Source organism: Festucalex cinctus, unplaced genomic scaffold (assembly GCF_051991245.1).
Source record: "Festucalex cinctus isolate MCC-2025b unplaced genomic scaffold, RoL_Fcin_1.0 HiC_scaffold_240, whole genome shotgun sequence".
Lineage (NCBI taxonomy): Eukaryota > Metazoa > Chordata > Actinopteri > Syngnathiformes > Syngnathidae > Festucalex > Festucalex cinctus.
In genome coordinates, this window is record NW_027520487.1 from 4,514 (window position 1) to 26,473 (window position 21,960).

General features: G+C 40.0%; 1 protein-coding gene and 1 long non-coding RNA gene across 2 annotated transcripts; both read left to right on the forward strand.

The window, feature by feature from the left end:
* The first annotated feature begins 17,291 nt into the window (after nt 1-17,291).
* On the forward strand, nt 17,292-19,561 carry LOC144011538 (uncharacterized). The gene is made up of 5 exons (XM_077511672.1): nt 17,292-17,360; nt 18,013-18,063; nt 18,854-19,057; nt 19,171-19,281; nt 19,367-19,561. The coding sequence occupies exons 1-5, from the start codon at nt 17,292-17,294 to the stop codon at nt 19,559-19,561; spliced, it is 630 nt and encodes a 209-aa protein (XP_077367798.1).
* A 69-nt stretch (nt 19,562-19,630) lies between these two features.
* On the forward strand, nt 19,631-20,148 carry LOC144011539 (uncharacterized). Its single transcript, XR_013281810.1, has 3 exons — nt 19,631-19,718; nt 19,865-20,042; nt 20,123-20,148. It is a non-coding gene; the product is annotated as an uncharacterized LOC144011539 (long non-coding RNA).
* Nucleotides 20,149-21,960: the final 1,812 nt, after the last annotated feature.

Below are 21,960 nucleotides of genomic sequence, written 5' to 3' on the forward strand. Positions count from 1 at the left end.
AAGATTTGAGTGCACAACGTTTGGTTTAGGTTTGACAGCCATAATCACCTTTCTATTGCTTTAAATGCGTTTTTAGCGCATGATTGTACATTTGAGCTGAATGTGTCAAAATCTTAAAAATTAACAGGTGCCCAAGCAATTTCATGCTAGAATCATCATCCGGATGCCAAAATAAACTAAATACAGCAAAAGATTTGAGTGCACAACGTTTGGTTTAGATTTGACAGCCATAATCAGCAATTGTGTACATTTGAGCTGAATGTGTCAAAATCTTAAAAATTAACAGGTGCCCAAGCAATTTCATGCTAGAATCATCATCCGAATGCCAAAATAAACTAAATACAGCAAAAGATTTGAGTGCACAACGTTTGGTTTAGGTTTGACAGCCATAATCACCTTTTTATTGCTTTAAATGCGTTTTTAGCGCATGATTGTACATTTGAGCTGAATGTGTCAAAATCTTAAAAATTAACAGGTGCCCAAGCAATTTCATGCTAGAATCATCATCCGGATGCCAAAATAAACTAAATACAGCAAAAGATTTGAGTGCACAACGTTTGGTTTAGATTTGACAGCCATAATCAGCAATTGTGTACATTTGAGCTGAATGTGTCAAAATCTTAAAAATTAACAGGTGCCCAAGCAATTTCATGCTAGAATCATCATCCGGATGCCAAAATAAACTAAATACAGCAAAAGATTTGAGTGCACAACGTTTGGTTTAGGTTTGACAGCCATAATCACCTTTTTATTGCTTTAAATGCGTTTTTAGCGCATGATTGTACATTTGAGCTGAATGTGTCAAAATCTTAAAAATTAACAGGTGCCCAAGCAATTTCATGCTAGAATCATCATCCGGATGCCAAAATAAACTAAATACAGCAAAAGATTTGAGTGCACAACGTTTGGTTTAGATTTGACAGCCATAATCAGCAATTGTGTACATTTGAGCTGAATGTGTCAAAATCTTAAAAATTAACAGGTGCCCAAGCAATTTCATGCTAGAATCATCATCCGGATGCCAAAATAAACTAAATACAGCAAAAGATTTGAGTGCACAACGTTTGGTTTAGGTTTGACAGCCATAATCACCTTTCTATTGCTTTAAATGCGTTTTTAGCGCATGATTGTACATTTGAGCTGAATGTGTCAAAATCTTAAAAATTAACAGGTGCCCAAGCAATTTCATGCTAGAATCATCATCCGGATGCCAAAATAAACTAAATACAGCAAAAGATTTGAGTGCACAACGTTTGGTTTAGATTTGACAGCCATAATCAGCAATTGTGTACATTTGAGCTGAATGTGTCAAAATCTTAAAAATTAACAGGTGCCCAAGCAATTTCATGCTAGAATCATCATCCGGATGCCAAAATAAACTAAATACAGCAAAAGATTTGAGTGCACAACGTTTGGTTTAGGTTTGACAGCCATAATCACCTTTTTATTGCTTTAAATGCGTTTTTAGCGCATGATTGTACATTTGAGCTGAATGTGTCAAAATCTTAAAAATTAACAGGTGCCCAAGCAATTTCATGCTAGAATCATCATCCGGATGCCAAAATAAACTAAATACAGCAAAAGATTTGAGTGCACAACGTTTGGTTTAGATTTGACAGCCATAATCAGCAATTGTGTACATTTGAGCTGAATGTGTCAAAATCTTAAACATTAACAGGTGCCCAAGCAATTTCATGCTAGAATCATCATCCGGATGCCAAAATAAACTAAATACAGCAAAAGATTTGAGTGCACAACGTTTGGTTTAGGTTTGACAGCCATAATCACCTTTTTATTGCTTTAAATGCGTTTTTAGCGCATGATTGTACATTTGAGCTGAATGTGTCAAAATCTTAAAAATTAACAGGTGCCCAAGCAATTTCATGCTAGAATCATCATCCGGATGCCAAAATAAACTAAATACAGCAAAAGATTTGAGTGCACAACGTTTGGTTTAGATTTGACAGCCATAATCAGCAATTGTGTACATTTGAGCTGAATGTGTCAAAATCTTAAAAATTAACAGGTGCCCAAGCAATTTCATGCTAGAATCATCATCCGGATGCCAAAATAAACTAAATACAGCAAAAGATTTGAGTGCACAACGTTTGGTTTAGGTTTGACAGCCATAATCACCTTTTTATTGCTTTAAATGCGTTTTTAGCGCAGATTGTACATTTGAGCTGAATGTGTCAAAATCTTAAAAATTAACAGGTGCCCAAGCAATTTCATGCTAGAATCATCATCCGGATGCCAAAATAAACTAAATACAGCAAAAGATTTGAGTGCACAACGTTTGGTTTAGATTTGACAGCCATAATCAGCAATTGTGTACATTTGAGCTGAATGTGTCAAAATCTTAAAAATTAACAGGTGCCCAAGCAATTTCATGCTAGAATCATCATCCGGATGCCAAAATAAACTAAATACAGCAAAAGATTTGAGTGCACAACGTTTGGTTTAGGTTTGACAGCCATAATCACCTTTTTATTGCTTTAAATGCGTTTTTAGCGCATGATTGTACATTTGAGCTGAATGTGTCAAAATCTTAAAAATTAACAGGTGCCCAAGCAATTTCATGCTAGAATCATCATCCGGATGCCAAAATAAACTAAATACAGCAAAAGATTTGAGTGCACAACGTTTGGTTTAGATTTGACAGCCATAATCAGCAATTGTGTACATTTGAGCTGAATGTGTCAAAATCTTAAAAATTAACAGGTGCCCAAGCAATTTCATGCTAGAATCATCATCCGGATGCCAAAATAAACTAAATACAGCAAAAGATTTGAGTGCACAACGTTTGGTTTAGGTTTGACAGCCATAATCACCTTTCTATTGCTTTAAATGCGTTTTTAGCGCATGATTGTACATTTGAGCCGAATGTGTCAAAATCTTAAAAATTAACAGGTGCCCAATCAATTTCATGCTAGAATCATCATCCGGATGCCAAAATAAACTAAATACAGCAAAAGATTTGAGTGCACAACGTTTGGTTTAGATTTGACAGCCATAATCAGCAATTGTGTACATTTGAGCTGAATGTGTCAAAATCTTAAAAATTAACAGGTGCCCAAGCAATTTCATGCTAGAATCATCATCCGGATGCCAAAATAAACTAAATACAGCAAAAGATTTGGGTGCACAACGTTTGGTTTAGGTTTGACAGCCATAATCACATTTTTATTGCTTTAAATGCGTTTTTAGCGCATGATTGTACATTTGAGCTGAATGTGTCAAAATCTTAAAAATTAACAGGTGCCCAAGCAATTTCATGCTAGAATCATCATCCGGATGCCAAAATAAACTAAATACAGCAAAAGATTTGAGTGCACAACGTTTGGTTTAGATTTGACAGCCATAATCAGCAATTGTGTACATTTGAGCTGAATGTGTCAAAATCTTAAAAATTAACAGGTGCCCAAGCAATTTCATGCTAGAATCATCATCCGGATGCCAAAATAAACTAAATACAGCAAAAGATTTGAGTGCACAACGTTTGGTTTAGGTTTGACAGCCATAATCACCTTTTTATTGCTTTAAATGCGTTTTTAGCGCATGATTGTACATTTGAGCTGAATGTGTCAAAATCTTCAAAATTAACAGGTGCCCAAGCAATTTCATGCTAGAATCATCATCCGGATGCCAAAATAAACTAAATACAGCAAAAGATTTGAGTGCACAACGTTTGGTTTAGATTTGACAGCCATAATCAGCAATTGTGTACATTTGAGCTGAATGTGTCAAAATCTTAAAAATTAACAGGTGCCCAAGCAATTTCATGCTAGAATCATCATCCGGATGCCAAAATAAACTAAATACAGCAAAAGATTTGAGTGCACAACGTTTGGTTTAGGTTTGACAGCCATAATCACCTTTTTATTGCTTTAAATGCGTTTTTAGCGCATGATTGTACATTTGAGCTGAATGTGTCAAAATCTTAAAAATTAACAGGTGCCCAAGCAATTTCATGCTAGAATCATCATCCGGATGCCAAAATAAACTAAATACAGCAAAAGATTTGAGTGCACAACGTTTGGTTTAGATTTGACAGCCATAATCAGCAATTGTGTACATTTGAGCTGAATGTGTCAAAATCTTAAAAATTAACAGGTGCCCAAGCAATTTCATGCTAGAATCATCATCCGGATGCCAAAATAAACTAAATACAGCAAAAGATTTGAGTGCACAACGTTTGGTTTAGGTTTGACAGCCATAATCACCTTTTTATTGCTTTAAATGCGTTTTTAGCGCATGATTGTACATTTGAGCTGAATGTGTCAAAATCTTAAAAATTAACAGGTGCCCAAGCAATTTCATGCTAGAATCATCATCCGGATGCCAAAATAAACTAAATACAGCAAAAGATTTGAGTGCACAACGTTTGGTTTAGATTTGACAGCCATAATCAGCAATTGTGTACATTTGAGCTGAATGTGTCAAAATCTTAAAAATTAACAGGTGCCCAAGCAATTTCATGCTAGAATCATCATCCGGATGCCAAAATAAACTAAATACAGCAAAAGATTTGAGTGCACAACGTTTGGTTTAGGTTTGACAGCCATAATCACCTTTTTATTGCTTTAAATGCGTTTTTAGCGCATGATTGTACATTTGAGCTGAATGTGTCAAAATCTTAAAAATTAACAGGTGCCCAAGCAATTTCATGCTAGAATCATCATCCGGATGCCAAAATAAACTAAATACAGCAAAAGATTTGAGTGCACAACGTTTGGTTTAGATTTGACAGCCATAATCAGCAATTGTGTACATTTGAGCTGAATGTGTCAAAATCTTAAAAATTAACAGGTGCCCAAGCAATTTCATGCTAGAATCATCATCCGGATGCCAAAATAAACTAAATACAGCAAAAGATTTGAGTGCACAACGTTTGGTTTAGGTTTGACAGCCATAATCACCTTTTTATTGCTTTAAATGCGTTTTTAGCGCATGATTGTACATTTGAGCTGAATGTGTCAAAATCTTAAAAATTAACAGGTGCCCAAGCAATTTCATGCTAGAATCATCATCCGGATGCCAAAATAAACTAAATACAGCAAAAGATTTGAGTGCACAACGTTTGGTTTAGATTTGACAGCCATAATCAGCAATTGTGTACATTTGAGCTGAATGTGTCAAAATCTTAAAAATTAACAGGTGCCCAAGCAATTTCATGCTAGAATCATCATCCGGATGCCAAAATAAACTAAATACAGCAAAAGATTTGAGTGCACAACGTTTGGTTTAGGTTTGACAGCCATAATCACCTTTTTATTGCTTTAAATGCGTTTTTAGCGCATGATTGTACATTTGAGCTGAATGTGTCAAAATCTTAAAAATTAACAGGTGCCCAAGCAATTTCATGCTAGAATCATCATCCGGATGCCAAAATAAACTAAATACAGCAAAAGATTTGAGTGCACAACGTTTGGTTTAGATTTGACAGCCATAATCAGCAATTGTGTACATTTGAGCTGAATGTGTCAAAATCTTAAAAATTAACAGGTGCCCAAGCAATTTCATGCTAGAATCATCATCCGGATGCCAAAATAAACTAAATACAGCAAAAGATTTGAGTGCACAACGTTTGGTTTAGGTTTGACAGCCATAATCACCTTTCTATTGCTTTAAATGCGTTTTTAGCGCATGATTGTACATTTGAGCTGAATGTGTCAAAATCTTAAAAATTAACAGGTGCCCAAGCAATTTCATGCTAGAATCATCATCCGGATGCCAAAATAAACTAAATACAGCAAAAGATTTGAGTGCACAACGTTTGGTTTAGATTTGACAGCCATAATCAGCAATTGTGTACATTTGAGCTGAATGTGTCAAAATCTTAAAAATTAACAGGTGCCCAAGCAATTTCATGCTAGAATCATCATCCGGATGCCAAAATAAACTAAATACAGCAAAAGATTTGAGTGCACAACGTTTGGTTTAGGTTTGACAGCCATAATCACCTTTCTATTGCTTTAAATGCGTTTTTAGCGCATGATTGTACATTTGAGCTGAATGTGTCAAAATCTTAAAAATTAACAGGTGCCCAAGCAATTTCATGCTAGAATCATCATCCGGATGCCAAAATAAACTAAATACAGCAAAAGATTTGAGTGCACAACGTTTGGTTTAGATTTGACAGCCATAATCAGCAATTGTGTACATTTGAGGTGAATGTGTCAAAATCTTAAAAATTAACAGGTGCCCAAGCAATTTCATGCTAGAATCATCATCCGGATGCCAAAATAAACTAAATACAGCAAAAGATTTGAGTGCACAACGTTTGGTTTAGATTTGACAGCCATAATCAGCAATTGTGTACATTTGAGCTGAATGTGTCAAAATCTTAAAAATTAACAGGTGCCCAAGCAATTTCATGCTAGAATCATCATCCGGATGCCAAAATAAACTAAATACAGCAAAAGATTTGAGTGCACAACGTTTGGTTTAGGTTTGACAGCCATAATCACCTTTTTATTGCTTTAAATGCGTTTTTAGCGCATGATTGTACATTTGAGCTGAATGTGTCAAAATCTTAAAAATTAACAGGTGCCCAAGCAATTTCATGCTAGAATCATCATCCGGATGCCAAAATAAACTAAATACAGCAAAAGATTTGAGTGCACAACGTTTGGTTTAGATTTGACAGCCATAATCAGCAATTGTGTACATTTGAGCTGAATGTGTCAAAATCTTAAAAATTAACAGGTGCCCAAGCAATTTCATGCTAGAATCATCATCCGGATGCCAAAATAAACTAAATACAGCAAAAGATTTGAGTGCACAACGTTTGGTTTAGGTTTGACAGCCATAATCACCTTTCTATTGCTTTAAATGCGTTTTTAGCGCATGATTGTACATTTGAGCTGAATGTGTCAAAATCTTAAAAATTAACAGGTGCCCAAGCAATTTCATGCTAGAATCATCATCCGGATGCCAAAATAAACTAAATACAGCAAAAGATTTGAGTGCACAACGTTTGGTTTAGATTTGACAGCCATAATCAGCAATTGTGTACATTTGAGCTGAATGTGTCAAAATCTTAAAAATTAACAGGTGCCCAAGCAATTTCATGCTAGAATCATCATCCGGATGCCAAAATAAACTAAATACAGCAAAAGATTTGAGTGCACAACGTTTGGTTTAGGTTTGACAGCCATAATCACCTTTTTATTGCTTTAAATGCGTTTTTAGCGCATGATTGTACATTTGAGCTGAATGTGTCAAAATCTTAAAAATTAACAGGTGCCCAAGCAATTTCATGCTAGAATCATCATCCGGATGCCAAAATAAACTAAATACAGCAAAAGATTTGAGTGCACAACGTTTGGTTTAGATTTGACAGCCATAATCAGCAATTGTGTACATTTGAGCTGAATGTGTCAAAATCTTAAACATTAACAGGTGCCCAAGCAATTTCATGCTAGAATCATCATCCGGATGCCAAAATAAACTAAATACAGCAAAAGATTTGAGTGCACAACGTTTGGTTTAGGTTTGACAGCCATAATCACCTTTTTATTGCTTTAAATGCGTTTTTAGCGCATGATTGTACATTTGAGCTGAATGTGTCAAAATCTTAAAAATTAACAGGTGCCCAAGCAATTTCATGCTAGAATCATCATCCGGATGCCAAAATAAACTAAATACAGCAAAAGATTTGAGTGCACAACGTTTGGTTTAGATTTGACAGCCATAATCAGCAATTGTGTACATTTGAGCTGAATGTGTCAAAATCTTAAAAATTAACAGGTGCCCAAGCAATTTCATGCTAGAATCATCATCCGGATGCCAAAATAAACTAAATACAGCAAAAGATTTGAGTGCACAACGTTTGGTTTAGGTTTGACAGCCATAATCACCTTTCTATTGCTTTAAATGCGTTTTTAGCGCATGATTGTACATTTGAGCTGAATGTGTCAAAATCTTAAAAATTAACAGGTGCCCAAGCAATTTCATGCTAGAATCATCATCCGGATGCCAAAATAAACTAAATACAGCAAAAGATTTGAGTGCACAACGTTTGGTTTAGATTTGACAGCCATAATCAGCAATTGTGTACATTTGAGGCTGAATGTGTCAAAATCTTAAAAATTAACAGGTGCCCAAGCAATTTCATGCTAGAATCATCATCCGGATGCCAAAATAAACTAAATACAGCAAAAGATTTGAGTGCACAACGTTTGGTTTAGATTTGACAGCCATAATCAGCAATTGTGTACATTTGAGCTGAATGTGTCAAAATCTTAAAAATTAACAGGTGCCCAAGCAATTTCATGCTAGAATCATCATCCGGATGCCAAAATAAACTAAATACAGCAAAAGATTTGAGTGCACAACGTTTGGTTTAGGTTTGACAGCCATAATCACCTTTTTATTGCTTAAATGCGTTTTTAGCGCATGATTGTACATTTGAGCTGAATGTGTCAAAATCTTAAAAATTAACAGGTGCCCAAGCAATTTCATGCTAGAATCATCATCCGGATGCCAAAATAAACTAAATACAGCAAAAGATTTGAGTGCACAACGTTTGGTTTAGATTTGACAGCCATAATCAGCAATTGTGTACATTTGAGCTGAATGTGTCAAAATCTTAAAAATTAACAGGTGCCCAAGCAATTTCATGCTAGAATCATCATCCGGATGCCAAAATAAACTAAATACAGCAAAAGATTTGAGTGCACAACGTTTGGTTTAGGTTTGACAGCCATAATCACCTTTCTATTGCTTTAAATGCGTTTTTAGCGCATGATTGTACATTTGAGCTGAATGTGTCAAAATCTTAAAAATTAACAGGTGCCCAAGCAATTTCATGCTAGAATCATCATCCGGATGCCAAAATAAACTAAATACAGCAAAAGATTTGAGTGCACAACGTTTGGTTTAGATTTGACAGCCATAATCAGCAATTGTGTACATTTGAGCTGAATGTGTCAAAATCTTAAAAATTAACAGGTGCCCAAGCAATTTCATGCTAGAATCATCATCCGGATGCCAAAATAAACTAAATACAGCAAAAGATTTGAGTGCACAACGTTTGGTTTAGGTTTGACAGCCATAATCACCTTTTTATTGCTTTAAATGCGTTTTTAGCGCATGATTGTACATTTGAGCTGAATGTGTCAAAATCTTAAAAATTAACAGGTGCCCAAGCAATTTCATGCTAGAATCATCATCCGGATGCCAAAATAAACTAAATACAGCAAAAGATTTGAGTGCACAACGTTTGGTTTAGATTTGACAGCCATAATCAGCAATTGTGTACATTTGAGCTGAATGTGTCAAAATCTTAAACATTAACAGGTGCCCAAGCAATTTCATGCTAGAATCATCATCCGGATGCCAAAATAAACTAAATACAGCAAAAGATTTGAGTGCACAACGTTTGGTTTAGGTTTGACAGCCATAATCACCTTTTTATTGCTTTAAATGCGTTTTTAGCGCATGATTGTACATTTGAGCTGAATGTGTCAAAATCTTAAAAATTAACAGGTGCCCAAGCAATTTCATGCTAGAATCATCATCCGGATGCCAAAATAAACTAAATACAGCAAAAGATTTGAGTGCACAACGTTTGGTTTAGATTTGACAGCCATAATCAGCAATTGTGTACATTTGAGCTGAATGTGTCAAAATCTTAAAAATTAACAGGTGCCCAAGCAATTTCATGCTAGAATCATCATCCGGATGCCAAAATAAACTAAATACAGCAAAAGATTTGAGTGCACAACGTTTGGTTTAGGTTTGACAGCCATAATCACCTTTTTATTGCTTTAAATGCGTTTTTAGCGCATGATTGTACATTTGAGCTGAATGTGTCAAAATCTTAAAAATTAACAGGTGCCCAAGCAATTTCATGCTAGAATCATCATCCGGATGCCAAAATAAACTAAATACAGCAAAAGATTTGAGTGCACAACGTTTGGTTTAGATTTGACAGCCATAATCAGCAATTGTGTACATTTGAGCTGAATGTGTCAAAATCTTAAAAATTAACAGGTGCCCAAGCAATTTCATGCTAGAATCATCATCCGGATGCCAAAATAAACTAAATACAGCAAAAGATTTGAGTGCACAACGTTTGGTTTAGGTTTGACAGCCATAATCACCTTTTTATTGCTTTAAATGCGTTTTTAGCGCATGATTGTACATTTGAGCTGAATGTGTCAAAATCTTAAAAATTAACAGGTGCCCAAGCAATTTCATGCTAGAATCATCATCCGGATGCCAAAATAAACTAAATACAGCAAAAGATTTGAGTGCACAACGTTTGGTTTAGATTTGACAGCCATAATCAGCAATCGTGTACATTTGAGCTGAATGTGTCAAAATCTTAAAAATTAACAGGTGCCCAAGCAATTTCATGCTAGAATCATCATCCGGATGCCAAAATAAACTAAATACAGCAAAAGATTTGAGTGCACAACGTTTGGTTTAGATTTGACAGCCATAATCAGCAATTGTGTACATTTGAGCTGAATGTGTCAAAATCTTAAACATTAACAGGTGCCCAAGCAATTTCATGCTAGAATCATCATCCGGATGCCAAAATAAACTAAATACAGCAAAAGATTTGAGTGCACAACGTTTGGTTTAGATTTGACAGCCATAATCAGCAATTGTGTACATTTGAGCTGAATGTGTCAAAATCTTAAAAATTAACAGGTGCCCAAGCAATTTCATGCTAGAATCATCATCCGGATGCCAAAATAAACTAAATACAGCAAAAGATTTGAGTGCACAACGTTTGGTTTAGGTTTGACAGCCATAATCACCTTTCTATTGCTTTAAATGCGTTTTTAGCGCATGATTGTACATTTGAGCTGAATGTGTCAAAATCTTAAAAATTAACAGGTGCCCAAGCAATTTCATGCTAGAATCATCATCCGGATGCCAAAATAAACTAAATACAGCAAAAGATTTGAGTGCACAACGTTTGGTTTAGATTTGACAGCCATAATCAGCAATTGTGTACATTTGAGGTGAATGTGTCAAAATCTTAAAAATTAACAGGTGCCCAAGCAATTTCATGCTAGAATCATCATCCGGATGCCAAAATAAACTAAATACAGCAAAAGATTTGAGTGCACAACGTTTGGTTTAGATTTGACAGCCATAATCAGCAATTGTGTACATTTGAGCTGAATGTGTCAAAATCTTAAAAATTAACAGGTGCCCAAGCAATTTCATGCTAGAATCATCATCCGGATGCCAAAATAAACTAAATACAGCAAAAGATTTGAGTGCACAACGTTTGGTTTAGGTTTGACAGCCATAATCACCTTTTTATTGCTTTAAATGCGTTTTTAGCGCATGATTGTACATTTGAGCTGAATGTGTCAAAATCTTAAAAATTAACAGGTGCCCAAGCAATTTCATGCTAGAATCATCATCCGGATGCCAAAATAAACTAAATACAGCAAAAGATTTGAGTGCACAACGTTTGGTTTAGATTTGACAGCCATAATCAGCAATTGTGTACATTTGAGCTGAATGTGTCAAAATCTTAAAAATTAACAGGTGCCCAAGCAATTTCATGCTAGAATCATCATCCGGATGCCAAAATAAACTAAATACAGCAAAAGATTTGAGTGCACAACGTTTGGTTTAGGTTTGACAGCCATAATCACCTTTCTATTGCTTTAAATGCGTTTTTAGCGCATGATTGTACATTTGAGCTGAATGTGTCAAAATCTTAAAAATTAACAGGTGCCCAAGCAATTTCATGCTAGAATCATCATCCGGATGCCAAAATAAACTAAATACAGCAAAAGATTTGAGTGCACAACGTTTGGTTTAGATTTGACAGCCATAATCAGCAATTGTGTACATTTGAGCTGAATGTGTCAAAATCTTAAAAATTAACAGGTGCCCAAGCAATTTCATGCTAGAATCATCATCCGGATGCCAAAATAAACTAAATACAGCAAAAGATTTGAGTGCACAACGTTTGGTTTAGGTTTGACAGCCATAATCACCTTTTTATTGCTTTAAATGCGTTTTTAGCGCATGATTGTACATTTGAGCTGAATGTGTCAAAATCTTAAAAATTAACAGGTGCCCAAGCAATTTCATGCTAGAATCATCATCCGGATGCCAAAATAAACTAAATACAGCAAAAGATTTGAGTGCACAACGTTTGGTTTAGATTTGACAGCCATAATCAGCAATTGTGTACATTTGAGCTGAATGTGTCAAAATCTTAAACATTAACAGGTGCCCAAGCAATTTCATGCTAGAATCATCATCCGGATGCCAAAATAAACTAAATACAGCAAAAGATTTGAGTGCACAACGTTTGGTTTAGGTTTGACAGCCATAATCACCTTTTTATTGCTTTAAATGCGTTTTTAGCGCATGATTGTACATTTGAGCTGAATGTGTCAAAATCTTAAAAATTAACAGGTGCCCAAGCAATTTCATGCTAGAATCATCATCCGGATGCCAAAATAAACTAAATACAGCAAAAGATTTGAGTGCACAACGTTTGGTTTAGATTTGACAGCCATAATCAGCAATTGTGTACATTTGAGCTGAATGTGTCAAAATCTTAAAAATTAACAGGTGCCCAAGCAATTTCATGCTAGAATCATCATCCGGATGCCAAAATAAACTAAATACAGCAAAAGATTTGAGTGCACAACGTTTGGTTTAGGTTTGACAGCCATAATCACCTTTTTATTGCTTTAAATGCGTTTTTAGCGCATGATTGTACATTTGAGCTGAATGTGTCAAAATCTTAAAAATTAACAGGTGCCCAAGCAATTTCATGCTAGAATCATCATCCGGATGCCAAAATAAACTAAATACAGCAAAAGATTTGAGTGCACAACGTTTGGTTTAGATTTGACAGCCATAATCAGCAATTGTGTACATTTGAGCTGAATGTGTCAAAATCTTAAAAATTAACAGGTGCCCAAGCAATTTCATGCTAGAATCATCATCCGGATGCCAAAATAAACTAAATACAGCAAAAGATTTGAGTGCACAACGTTTGGTTTAGGTTTGACAGCCATAATCACCTTTTTATTGCTTTAAATGCGTTTTTAGCGCATGATTGTACATTTGAGCTGAATGTGTCAAAATCTTAAAAATTAACAGGTGCCCAAGCAATTTCATGCTAGAATCATCATCCGGATGCCAAAATAATCTAAATACAGCAAAAGATTTGAGTGCACAACGTTTGGTTTAGATTTGACAGCCATAATCAGCAATTGTGTACATTTGAGCTGAATGTGTCAAAATCTTAAAAATTAACAGGTGCCCAAGCAATTTCATGCTAGAATCATCATCCGGATGCCAAAATAAACTAAATACAGCAAAAGATTTGAGTGCACAACGTTTGGTTTAGGTTTGACAGCCATAATCACCTTTTTATTGCTTTAAATGCGTTTTTAGCGCATGATTGTACATTTGAGCTGAATGTGTCAAAATCTTAAAAATTAACAGGTGCCCAAGCAATTTCATGCTAGAATCATCATCCGGATGCCAAAATAAACTAAATAGAGCAAAAGATTTGAGTGCACAACGTTTGGTTTAGATTTGACAGCCATAATCAGCAATTGTGTACATTTGAGCTGAATGTGTCAAAATCTTAAACATTAACAGGTGCCCAAGCAATTTCATGCTAGAATCATCATCCGGATGCCAAAATAAACTAAATACAGCAAAAGATTTGAGTGCACAACGTTTGGTTTAGGTTTGACAGCCATAATCACCTTTTTATTGCTTTAAATGCGTTTTTAGCGCATGATTGTACATTTGAGCTGAATGTGTCAAAATCTTAAAAATTAACAGGTGCCCAAGCAATTTCATGCTAGAATCATCATCCGGATGCCAAAATAAACTAAATACAGCAAAAGATTTGAGTGCACAACGTTTGGTTTAGATTTGACAGCCATAATCAGCAATCGTGTACATTTGAGCTGAATGTGTCAAAATCTTAAAAATTAACAGGTGCCCAAGCAATTTCATGCTAGAATCATCATCCGGATGCCAAAATAAACTAAATACAGCAAAAGATTTGAGTGCACAACGTTTGGTTTAGATTTGACAGCCATAATCAGCAATTGTGTACATTTGAGCTGAATGTGTCAAAATCTTAAAAATTAACAGGTGCCCAAGCAATTTCATGCTAGAATCATCATCCGGATGCCAAAATAAACTAAATACAGCAAAAGATTTGAGTGCACAACGTTTGGTTTAGGTTTGACAGCCATAATCACCTTTTTATTGCTTTAAATGCGTTTTTAGCGCATGATTGTACATTTGAGGTGAATGTGTCAAAATCTTAAAAATTAACAGGTGCCCAAGCAATTTCATGCTAGAATCATCATCCGGATGCCAAAATAAACTAAATACAGCAAAAGATTTGAGTGCACAACGTTTGGTTTAGATTTGACAGCCATAATCAGCAATTGTGTACATTTGAGCTGAATGTGTCAAAATCTTAAAAATTAACAGGTGCCCAAGCAATTTCATGCTAGAATCATCATCCGGATGCCAAAATAAACTAAATACAGCAAAAGATTTGAGTGCACAACGTTTGGTTTAGGTTTGACAGCCATAATCACCTTTTTATTGCTTTAAATGCGTTTTTAGCGCATGATTGTACATTTGAGCTGAATGTGTCAAAATCTTAAAAATTAACAGGTGCCCAAGCAATTTCATGCTAGAATCATCATCCGGATGCCAAAATAAACTAAATACAGCAAAAGATTTGAGTGCACAACGTTTGGTTTAGATTTGACAGCCATAATCAGCAATTGTGTACATTTGAGCTGAATGTGTCAAAATCTTAAAAATTAACAGGTGCCCAAGCAATTTCATGCTAGAATCATTATCCGGATGCCAAAATAAACTAAATACAGCAAAAGATTTGAGTGCACAACGTTTGGTTAGGGTTAGGGTTAGGCGCCGGGCTGACCCCGACGCCCCGAAGTCGGAAATGACGTCGGTTTCGCGGAAGCCTTATGAATGGCGGTCTATGGGAAGCTGGAATTCGACTTGGAAGTTAGCCACTGTGCTAACGCGCGCTCCATTGACTTTGAATGGCGGGGGCATAACTCCCGCGCGCCAGTTGGAACCGGGTTTGGAACGAGGTCGCGATTCCGGGTTCCGGTGAAAATGTCGGCTAATCGAAACGGGAAAAATCGCCGCGGATAGTGCGAAATTCGTAGGCGCCGGCGACACGTTTCGTTTGAAAAGGTTTTTTGTTTAAGTATTTTTTAAGGGCCGTTTTAAAAACGCGGGTGCGGTTCGGGCGAGCGGACACCAGGTGTCGCGTGTGAGCCCGGTCGAATTCCAGGAATCGCGCACGGGTCGTATTCCGTGAACCGCGCCGGTCGGAGTCCGGGAATTGTACTTGTCGTGTTCCGTGAACCGTGCGCGTCGGTTTTCGGGAACGGCGGGGTCGTATTCCGTGAATCGTACGCGTCGCATTCCGGGAACTGTACGGGTCGTAATTCCGTGAATTGTACCGGTCGGGGTCCGGGAATTGTGCTGGTCGAATACCGGGAATTGCGCTGGTCGTGTTCCGTGAACTGTACGCGTCGGATTCCAGGAATTGTACGCGTCGGATTCCAGGAACTGTACGGGTCGGATTCCAGGAACTGTACGCGTCGGATTCCAGGAACTGTACGGGTCGGATTCCATGAACTGTATGTGTCGGATTCCAGGAATTGTACTGGTCGTATTCCATGAACTGTACATGTCGGATTCCAGGAATTGTACTGGTCGGGGTCCGGGAATCGTACTGGTTGAATACCAGGAATTGTACTGGTCGGATTCCAGGAACTGTACGGGTCGTATTCCATGAATTGTACTGGTCGGGGTCCGGGAATTGTACTGGTTGAATACCAGGAATTGTACTGGTCGTGTTCCGTGAACTGTACTGGTCGTATTCCATGAACTGTACGCGTCGGATTCCAGGAACTGTACGCGTCGGATTCCAGGAACTGTACGGGTCGGATTCCATGAATCGTACGTGTCGGAGCCCGGGAATTGTACTGGTCGTATTCCATGAACTGTACGTGTCGGATTCCAGGAATTGTACTGGTCGGGGTCCGGGAATCGTACTGGTTGAATACCAGGAATTGTACTGGTCGTGTTCCATGAACTGTACGCGTCGGATTCCAGGAACTGTACGGGTCGTATTCCAGGAACTCTACGGGTCGGATTCCATGAATCGTACGTGTCGGAGCCCGGGAATTGTACTGGTCGTATTCCATGAACTGTACGTGTCGGATTCCAGGAATTGTACTGGTCGGGGTCCGGGAATCGTACTGGTTGAATACCAGGAATTGTACTGGTCGTGTTCCATGAACTGTACGCGTCGGATTCCAGGAACTGTACGCGTCGGATTCCAGGAACTGTACGCGTCGGATTCCAGGAACTGTACGCGTCGGATTCCAGGAACTGTACGTGTCGGATTCCAGGAATTCTACTGGTCGGGGTTGAATACCAGGAATTGTACTGGTCGTGTTCCATGAACTGTACGGGTCGGATTCCATGAATCGTACGGGTCGTGTTCCATGAATTGTACTGTGTTGAAATTGTGGAATTATATGTAGGCAACCTGGAAATTGACGTGACCGTCTATTGGTCAACAGCTGATTGCAGTGATTGGTTTTTGGTCAGATATGGCCCTTCCCACTAGTAATTTTTGAGCCAATCGACGTTTGGTTTGCCCATGGTGAAATTGTGGAATTATATGTAGGCAACCTGGAAATTGACGGGACGTGTTCCATGAATTGTACTGCGTTGAAATTGTGGAATTATATGTAGGCAACCTGGAAATTGACGGGTTGTGTTCCATGAATTGTACTGCGTTGAAATTGTGGAATTATATGTAGGCAACCTGGAAATTGACGTGACCATCTATTGGTCAACAGCTGATTGCAGTGATTGTTTTTTGGTCAGATATGGCCCTTCCCACTGGTAATTTTTGAGCCAATAGACGTTTGGTTTGCCCATGGTGAAATTGTGGAATTATATGTATAAAACCTGGAAATTGACTTGGATGGGTTTTTTTTTTTTTATGGCGGGCGTTACCGTTACACCCCCTTCGCAGTGATTGGTCAATGGCCAGTTGCAAGGCTGGGCTGAGTCTATAAAAGCAGTCGCTGTCAGTGCCGCCTTCAGAAGTCAAGCGAGCAAGCGCAAAAAAGGATGGGTCAATATCTGGAAAGTCCTCCTCCTGATTATGACCAGCAAGGTATGATATTTTCTTTGCATGTGCACTTGCAAAAAAAAAAATCATGGGGTCTCTTGACAGATGAGACACCTCCACGATGGATCCCGAGCATTGTGCTCACTACACTGGAGCCCCAAATGAACATGGCAATGGAAACAAGTCAAGGGTAAGTTGGCGATGTCTACATCCAGGATGGCAACCTAAATTCCTTAAAGATGACATGTAATTCCTTAAAGATGACATGCAATTCCTTAAAAATGACACGCAATTCCTTAAAAATGACACGCAATTCCTTAAAGATGACGTGTAAAATTCCTTAAAGATGACGTGCAGTTCCTTAAAAATGGCGCGCAATTCCTTAAAAATGGCGCGCAATTCCTTAAAGGTGACATGTAATTCCTTAAAGATGACATGTAATTCCCGGAAAGATGCGTTCATATTTGTAAACACTACTCAGTGAATTGCGTTTAGTGTTTTTTTATTTTTTTTTTCTATCTAGATTCACTTGGCCATGTTATGAGAGCGGATGGGCGTTTACAGAGCAAATGTGCCTCATCTCCATATCTATTATATGCATCTTATACTTTTCCACTACAAAATCGTAAAATAAAGTCTGTTTGTTGAAGAAAGCTTTTCTGAGTCACGCAGTTTTTGCTTTCACCACAAGGTGTCGCTTGACTGGCTAATTCTTAGCGTTTTTGTGTGGGGAGGAGGTGCCTTTGGCCAATCGGAAGGTGATTGGCTGCAGTACCGTGACATCACCAACACCAGACTATTTAAGCCTGCGTTTGTCCAACCCCCATTCATTCGCATCGAAGTGTGAGGGCAAGCACAAGAAAGCGCCGCTGCAGGTTCCAAGGATGAGTGAGGTGAGTTCCTGGAAATGTGCGTCGCCTTTGGGGAAAAGAGTCCGGTTTCAGGAATTCAAATCTCAAGCGAGTTCCCGCTCCAAGAATTCATCCACAACCAAGGTACAGTTCTAGAAATCTACCGATAGCCGATAGCTTTTCCCTGGCCTCCGAGGCGGGCCCCTTGCGTGTTTGAGGCCCCGCGAAGCGTCGCGTCGCGTGGTCGTTGCTTCGTTGCCCCGTCCGCGCCCGGTTCCTGGAATTGGACCCCGAACCAAAGTCCAGTTCCTGGAATTGGACCCCCAACCAAAGTCCAGTTCCTGGAATTGGACCCCCAACCAAAGTCCAGTTCCTGGAATTGAACCCCCAACTAAAGTCCAGTTCCTGGAATTGGACCCCCAACCAAAGTCCAGTTCCTGGAATTGGACCCCCAACCAAAGTCCAGTTCCTGGAATTGGACCCCCAACCAAAGTCCAGTTCCTGGAATTGGACCCCCAACCAAAGTCCAGTTCCTGGAATTGGACCCCCAACCAAAGTCCAGTTCCCGGAACTGTGCGGAGCGGGACCCAAGCGTAGCTAGCCCCCGCGAGGCCCCGCGCAGCGGGGCCGAGGACACCGGCCTCGCCTATGCCCGGTTCCTGGAATTGGACCCCCAAACCCAGTCCAGTTCCTGGAATTTGACCCCAAACCAAGGTCCAGTTCCAGGAATTCTACGGAGCACTCACTCCAGCCCCCAGTAAGTTCTGTGTCGCTATTGTGGAAGACATGACCCACACCCATGTATTATACATTGTTTTTTGTTGTTGTATAGGTGAACGTGAATTGCAATGAGGAGGAGCTCCCGGAAGAACCTTTCGAGCCTTTGACACAGGAGGTTTCTGTGCCATTAACACAGGCCTCCCCGCTGAGAACTACCAAAGATGTGAACAGGTCTGAGCAGAATGTGGGGGCTGGATGGCAACTTTCAAGGGAGCCCGGGGATCTCGTCTCTACTCCACAGTCCGAGGAAAAAAAGGTACACATTGGAGTAATTAAGGTGATATCCAGGAAGTCCCATGTCACTATTGTGGAAGTTTCCCCCCCCACCCCATTGCCATGGCTTCCAAATTGGATTTTGTCATTGTATAGATGTACATGACTGAAGACGAAGATGAGATGGACGTCATGGAACAAATTGTCTTTCCCTTAACACAAGAAGTCTCCCTGCCCTTAACACAGAAGGTCTCCTCCCTGCACCGGGTGAGTAGAATTCCTGGAAGTGGTTCAATCAAATGCAACACTGGCTCATGCCACCAAAATATGACTGTTTCCTTTCTGGTGACAGACAGGCTCACCTGGGGAAAAGAAGCAGCAAAGGAAGAGTGAAGACAGCAGCAAAAAGGTGAAAACATCTGACAAAACAGTGGGAGATGGACGGCAAGTTTCAAGGGAGGCTTCTCCCCAGTTGATGGAATTGGAGAATGTACGCCTGAGGGAAGCTGAGGTGAAATCCAGGAAGTCCCATGTCTCCTGTTGTTAAACTTGTTAAACTAACCCTAACCCTAACCCTAACCCATAGCTATGTCTTCTATTTTGCTTTTTGTACTATAGTCTGACTTCAGTGACTGGGAAGATGCGGAACAGATAATGGAACATGCCTTGTTGGTAGAAAAACATGTCCAGCGCCCTTGAAATTTGTGAGTATAATTCCTGGAAGTAATTCTGTCATTGTAATACACCGACATGTAATATTTCTTAACCCCCGGGGGGGGGTTAGGGTTAGGGTTAACCCTAACCCTAACCTTAACCCTAACCCGCAAAATATAACATACTGTGTCCTTAGGATTGTGATACCACTCACACTCTCAAGTCCCGCAAGAAGAAGAAGATGAAGGAGAAGATCAAGTTAAAGAAAAAGGACAAATTCCATCCAAAAAGGGAACGAAACACAGCAAAAGAGATCTCCCAAACCAAATTCAGAGCCAACAACACTTCCAGAAAAAATCAGTCATCATAATTCTGTAAGTAGACTTGGGCTGCGGAGGGGGACTCTAATGTGGAAATCCTAAAATTAAACCTTTGTCATTTTTATGTCTTTCAGGGTCAACGAAGAAAACTCGCACTCACACCACAATTTTATTCCATGGTCAAAACTCTCTTCGAAAGAGAGATCCAGGAAAAGTTGGTCCTGAAAAAAAGGATACGGGAGATCGTGGCTGAACAACCAGCATTTCGACAGCTATGCCGTGAGCTGGAACTATGTATTGAGAACATTTGAAACCAAGTCCGAATTAGGGTCAAAAGATGTGAAAATTAAAGTCAATTTGGAATGTTGGAGTTCTGGTGGGTCTTCTTCCAGGTTTTTTACATTGTATGTTTTAAGACAATGCTGCATGCCTCTCACAATGTGTCAGGGTCGGTGGTTCCATTTTCCGCTTAAGTCCATTTCGAGGAATCCAAACCCAACCAAGGTCGAGTTCCAGGATTCTTACCGATCGGCGAAGCGGGCCCCAAACACGTCGAGAACACCGGCATGGTGAGTCCCGGGCTGGGTGGTTCCATTCCCGGCCTGAGTCCATTTTCAGGAATTGAGCCCCAACCAGTTCCAGGTCCAGTTCCAGGAATCCAACCCCAACCAACCAAGATCCAGTTCCAGGATTCCGACCGATGGGCTAAACCTGAGAGCACCGGCCTGGTGGGTGGTTCCGATTCCGTCCCCCGCTTAAGTCCATTTCCAGGAATCCAACCCCCATCCAAGGTCCAATTCCAGGATTCCTACCGATCGGCTAACCTGCCCCGCGAAGTCCACTTCCAGGAATCCAACCCCAAACAAGGTCCAGTTCCAGGATTCCTACCGATCGGCTAACCTGACCCCCAAGCCCATTTCCAGGAATCCAACCCCAACCAACCGAGGTTCATTTCCAGGATTCCTACCGATCGGCTAACCTGCCCCGCTAGGTCGAATTCCAGGAATTCAACCTCAACCGAGGTCAACTTCCTGGAATCCTACCGATGGGCTAAACCTGACCCCCGAAGTCCATTTCCAGGAATGCTACCGATGGGCTAAACCTGCCCCGCGAAGCCGGGCCGAGAGCACCGGGCCCGGGGTGGGTGGTTCCGATTCCGTCCCCCGCTTAAGTCCATTTCCAGGAAAACAACCGTAAAAAAAACGAGGTTCATTTCCAGGATTCCTACCGATCGGTTAACCTGCCAGGTAGGTCGAATTCCAGGAATTCAACCTGGAGGACCGAGGTCAACTTCCATGAAAGCTACCGATGGGCTAAACCTGACCTCCGAAGTCGATTTCCAGGAATGCTACCGATGGGCTAAACCTGCCCCGCGAAGCCGGGCCGAGAGCACCGGCCCGGGGGGGTGGTTCGAAGTCGATTTCCAGGAATGCTACCGATGGGCTAAACCTGCCCCGCGAAGCCGGGCCGAGAGCACCGGCCCGGGGTGGGTGGTTCCGATTCCGTCCCCCGCTTAAGTCAATTTCCAGGAAAACAACCGCAAAAAAACCGAGGTTCATTTCCAGGATTCCTACCGATCGGTTAACCTGCCAGGTAGGTCGAATTCCAGGAATTCAACCTGGAGGACCGAGGTCAACTTCCATGAAAGCTACCGATGGGCTAAACCTGACCTCCGAAGTCGATTTCCAGGAATGCTACCGATGGGCTAAACCTGCCCCGCGAAGCCGGGCCGAGAGCACCGGCCCGGGGGGGTGGTTCGAAGTCGATTTCCAGGAATGCTACCGATGGGCTAAACCTGCCCCGCGAAGCCGGGCCGAGAGCACCGGCCCGGGGGGGTGGTTCGAAGTCGATTTCCAGGAATGCTACCGATGGGCTAAACCTGCCCCGCGAAGCCGGGCCGAGAGCACCGGCCCGGGGGGGGTGGTTCCGATTCCGTCCCCGGCTTGAGTCGATTTCCAGGAATTCAACCCCG

Coding starts and splice junctions, on each gene's coding strand:
- LOC144011538 (XM_077511672.1), top strand. CDS start 17,292: ATGGATCCCGAGCATTGTGCTCACTACACTGGAGCCCCAAATGAACAT. Junction 18,064..18,853: donor AGGTTCCAAGGATGAGTGAG/GTGAGTTCCTGG, acceptor GTTGTTGTATAG/GTGAACGTGAATTGCAATGA. Junction 19,058..19,170: donor CACAGTCCGAGGAAAAAAAG/GTACACATTGGA, acceptor GTCATTGTATAG/ATGTACATGACTGAAGACGA.